The sequence below is a fragment of the Manihot esculenta genome, chromosome 2 (assembly GCF_001659605.2).
Source record: "Manihot esculenta cultivar AM560-2 chromosome 2, M.esculenta_v8, whole genome shotgun sequence".
In the NCBI taxonomy this organism is placed as follows: domain Eukaryota; kingdom Viridiplantae; phylum Streptophyta; class Magnoliopsida; order Malpighiales; family Euphorbiaceae; genus Manihot; species Manihot esculenta.
Genome location: NC_035162.2, coordinates 13,757,343 through 13,761,418, shown reverse-complemented (window position 1 = coordinate 13,761,418; position 4,076 = coordinate 13,757,343). Strand labels below are relative to the sequence as shown.

Sequence of the window (4,076 nt, the reverse complement as noted above, 5' to 3'; positions counted from 1 at the left end):
AAAATTTTAACGAATTAAATTTAAATCGTTGAAATCTTAGCTTAGGAGATTTATTTATACCTTAATATGAAAGTTTCATATAGTTTATACTAAAAATATCACTCAATTATATACATAGTGATTTCAATTAAGGAATTAAAATAAATACATAAATTATACATATAATATAGAGTAATTACATAAAAAAGTTAAATATATTATTTATCGTTGAGTTTTAAAAAATTTAGTATTTTGTTTTTATTTTAAAATTATTTAATTAAAAATATTTTATTTTTATAAAATTTAACGCTTTATTTTAATATTAAAAATATTAATTATTTTAAATATTTATATTATTTAGTTTATACTATTTTAACTATATGTATTATTAGTTTTTTAATTTTAGATATTTATATTATTTAGTTTCTTTAAATTAAAATAAATTAATTAATAATTTTTTTACGGAATGAATAAATAGTTTAATTTTAGGAAATATATTAACGTTTTAGTTAAATGATTTTAAAATATAGATAAATTAATATATTTTTTAAAAATCCCTAAACTTGACAGTAATTCTCAATTCTATAAAAGAGTTTTTTTTTTTTATTTTTTTTTTCTATGCAGTAATCTTTAATAAAAAAAAAAAAACAATAATGGCAATGGAGGGTAAAAAAAAATTGAAAAAGAAAATAGAGGGTAAAAAAGATTGCTAGGAATGACAAAACAACATTAAACTAATAGATGGAATCTTTAACAAACAAATGAAAGAATAGGGGTGAGCATTCGGTCGGTTCGATTTAAAATTGAATCGAATCGAATAAACTGAAAATTAAAATTAAAATTTTTATAAAAATCGAATCGAATCGATTTTGATCAGAAATCAAATAGAATCGGTTTGATTTGGTTTAATCGATTTTGATTTTTAATAATTTTTTTATTTTTTATGCTTTATTTTGAGTATTTTAAAATTTAATTAAAATATTTTAATTTTAATATTATTTAATTTATCTATATTATTAAAAAACATATTATTTTTACTAATCGGTTCGATTCAATTTTTTCGGTTTTTTTCTGATCAAAACCGAATCGAACTAAAATAATTGAAATTTCTGAAATTAAAAACTAAATCAAATCGAAATGTATAAAAAATCGAACTAAAACTTTAAATCAATTCGATTCAGTCGATTTTTTCAATTTGAACCGAATACTGATCACCCCTAAACATGTCACCTTGCTAAACTAACAAAAATGTACTAGAATAAATAATTAATTTATTATTCTCACCCTTATATATTTATAAAAATTAAAATTTTTTAAATTTAAGTATATTTAACATCTCTGTAATTCCTTTTGAGATTAATATTATTGATTTCAAACACGTATTAAAAAAGTAGCAGTAGAAATCAAGAAGCTCTCGTGAAATACTGATTTGGAATTTTTAAAAATAAAAAATTAAAACGATTTGATTGGGACTTTATGGCTTGTTTTTTAATTAAAGTTTTTAACCTTTGAAGCATCACTTTCACCTCAATGTGCAGTAGCCATTCATGTCAGTTAGCCCTCAGTTCAGAGTTCACAGAGCAACCGCATTACCAAGGCAATTGGATAAGATCAAATTACACCCTGCGGTTATTTTTCATTCTATAAAACTCATTTGCCTCTTCCTTCCTCCACTCATCACATTGCCATTGCTGCTTCAACCTCTCTACTTCCAGTTTCCTTCTTCTCAAGAAAACTTTTGGAGAATATTTCTTTCTCTCACTATGGATGTTCTCCACTTCTTGTTTGGTGTTTTTGGTGGGTTTTCAAGTTTTTTCTTCCTCTTCTCCTTCTTGAATTTTGGTTTCTTGATTTGGGTGTTAATGGTTTCTCTCTTTCTTTGTTCTCTGTCACAGGAAATGCTACTGCTTTGTTCCTCTTCTTGTCTCCAACGTAAATATCCCTCTCTCTCTCTGTCTGTAGTTTCTCTGTTATTTACGTTTCTTGGCTTTTTTTGCAATTTCGGACACTGTAACGAGCTCATACAGATTTTCTTTTTCTTGTTCTTTTTTCTTCAAAATGGTGTTGTTAAATGAAGCTAAATTTAAGGATTACAAATTTCTTGACAGGATTACATTCAAGAGAATCATAAAGAGCAAGTCTACAGAGCAGTTCTCAGGGATCCCATACGTGATGACTCTCCTCAACTGTCTCCTCTCAGCCTGGTATGTGTGTGTGTGTGTTTCTCGTTGCTTCAACTACTTTTTCTGCCAATCTCACTTTTATCTTTTCATACCCTCCAAAGTTTGCTACTTTAACGCTCCTTTGAGAGTTTTTAAAGCAACTTTTCATCGTCTTTTTTGTTATCTTGATGAGGGTAATCTTGTAAAGATTTTCTTCTTTTGAAATTCACTGCTAATGTGGGCTTTTTCATCATCACCAATGGCCAAAATCATGCTCATCCCCTGCCTGTTCTGTTCCAGAAGCCATTTTCAAGCTGTTTTAGCTAATTTCCATGAATCTTTGTTGTTTGACAGGTATGGTCTGCCATTTGTGTCCAAGAACAATCTTCTGGTGTCAACAATTAATGGGACAGGAGCAGCAATTGAAATTGTATATGTGTTAGTTTTCATTGTCTATGCACCAAGGAAGGAGAAGAGCAAAATCCTTGGCCTTCTTACTCTGGTGCTAGCTATTTTTGCTACTGTGGCCTTTGTGTCTCTGTTTGCCTTGCATGACAACTCCAGGAAGCTCTTCTGTGGCTTTGCTGCCACCATTTTCTCCATCATCATGTATGCCTCACCTCTGTCTATCATTGTAAGTCAAATCCCTTCAATAAGGCCCCTTTTCCTCAGATGATTGTGATGAAACTTAAGTTTTTAGGACTATTGAGATTTTTCATTAACTACTTTATGAGATTAGTATTTAATTATTTATTTGTTTTGGTGATATATGCAGAGGTTGGTGATTAAAACTAAGAGTGTAGAATACATGCCATTTTTCTTGTCACTATTTGTGTTCCTGTGTGGCACTTCCTGGTTCATCTATGGCCTACTCGGCCGCGACCCTTTTGTTGCTGTAAGTTAATCTTCTCAACTCTAATTTACCCATTAATTATATCCATCTCTTAATCTAAAATCTAATGGAAAACAATATTATTTTCAGGTCCCAAATGGGTTCGGCTGTGGTCTAGGTACACTACAGCTGATCTTATACTTCATCTATCGCAAAAACAAGGGTGAAGATAAAGATGCAGCAGCCACAAAGCAATCTGTGGAGATGGGTTCATCAGAAAAGCCACAGCAAGAGAAGAAAATGATGGCAAATGGATCAGCGGACGAGCAAGTTTAAGAAGGCTGCATAACTTTTGCTACTGCTTATACGGCTGATATTCTCTAAAGGCCTCAGTCATCGCCCCAGCCAATAGCATATATATTTTAAGATTAAGAAAGGAAAAAAAAGAAGATAATTGGTAGCAAAAGAGAAGAGTTGGGGAGTGAGAGTGTTTGATATGAAGTTTTCTTGCTTTTTAATTTTGTGGAACTGATATCCAATGAAAATGCCAATTTAGGTGATGAAGAATTTGTGTAGAAACAAGGCAGTAAGAGTTGGTGTAGCTTGTGTTCATCACGTGGGCTGTGACCACTTCTTTGTCACTTTCTTTCTTCTTCTTCATGGAGTTTTAACTTTGCATGAATGGGCATGAAGGACAGCTGTTCATTGGCCTTGGGATGTGTCATTTCAACGTGATGCTGCGGTCAAGGAATTTCTTCTACTTAAACGATAATTTGCAATTAAAATTACAATTTCTATTTGCATTTGCATTGCACTCCAGGAACGGTGGACGATCATAGATGCTAAAATTTTTATTAAAAGAATGATGTGGGTGAAATTTTTAAATGAAAAGGATGGTTGTTAATAATACAAATTTTGAAGAAATTATATTTGTGGTGCTTGAAAAATGGTAAAAAAAAACTTTGCTTTTGGAATGCAATTATCAGTTTTCCTTTCTAAAAATGGAATGGGTGTGTCTAAGGTCCAGAATTTTATATTTGTGGACAGTGGCCAAGCCACGTTTTCTTTTAGACTTGAGAAAGTTTGTCCCTCTTCTAAAAAGA

The 4,076-nt window shown here is 30.6% G+C and overlaps 1 protein-coding gene across 1 annotated transcript; it reads left to right on the top strand.

Annotated features, from left to right (window-relative positions):
- Positions 1 to 1,616: 1,616 nt before the first annotated feature.
- On the top strand, positions 1,617 to 3,614 carry LOC110603330 (bidirectional sugar transporter SWEET1). Its single transcript, XM_021741027.2, has 6 exons — positions 1,617 to 1,776; positions 1,875 to 1,911; positions 2,088 to 2,183; positions 2,496 to 2,775; positions 2,917 to 3,036; positions 3,124 to 3,614. The coding sequence occupies exons 1-6, from the start codon at positions 1,743 to 1,745 to the stop codon at positions 3,307 to 3,309; spliced, it is 753 nt and encodes a 250-aa protein (XP_021596719.1). The 5' UTR covers positions 1,617 to 1,742; the 3' UTR covers positions 3,310 to 3,614.
- Positions 3,615 to 4,076: the final 462 nt, after the last annotated feature.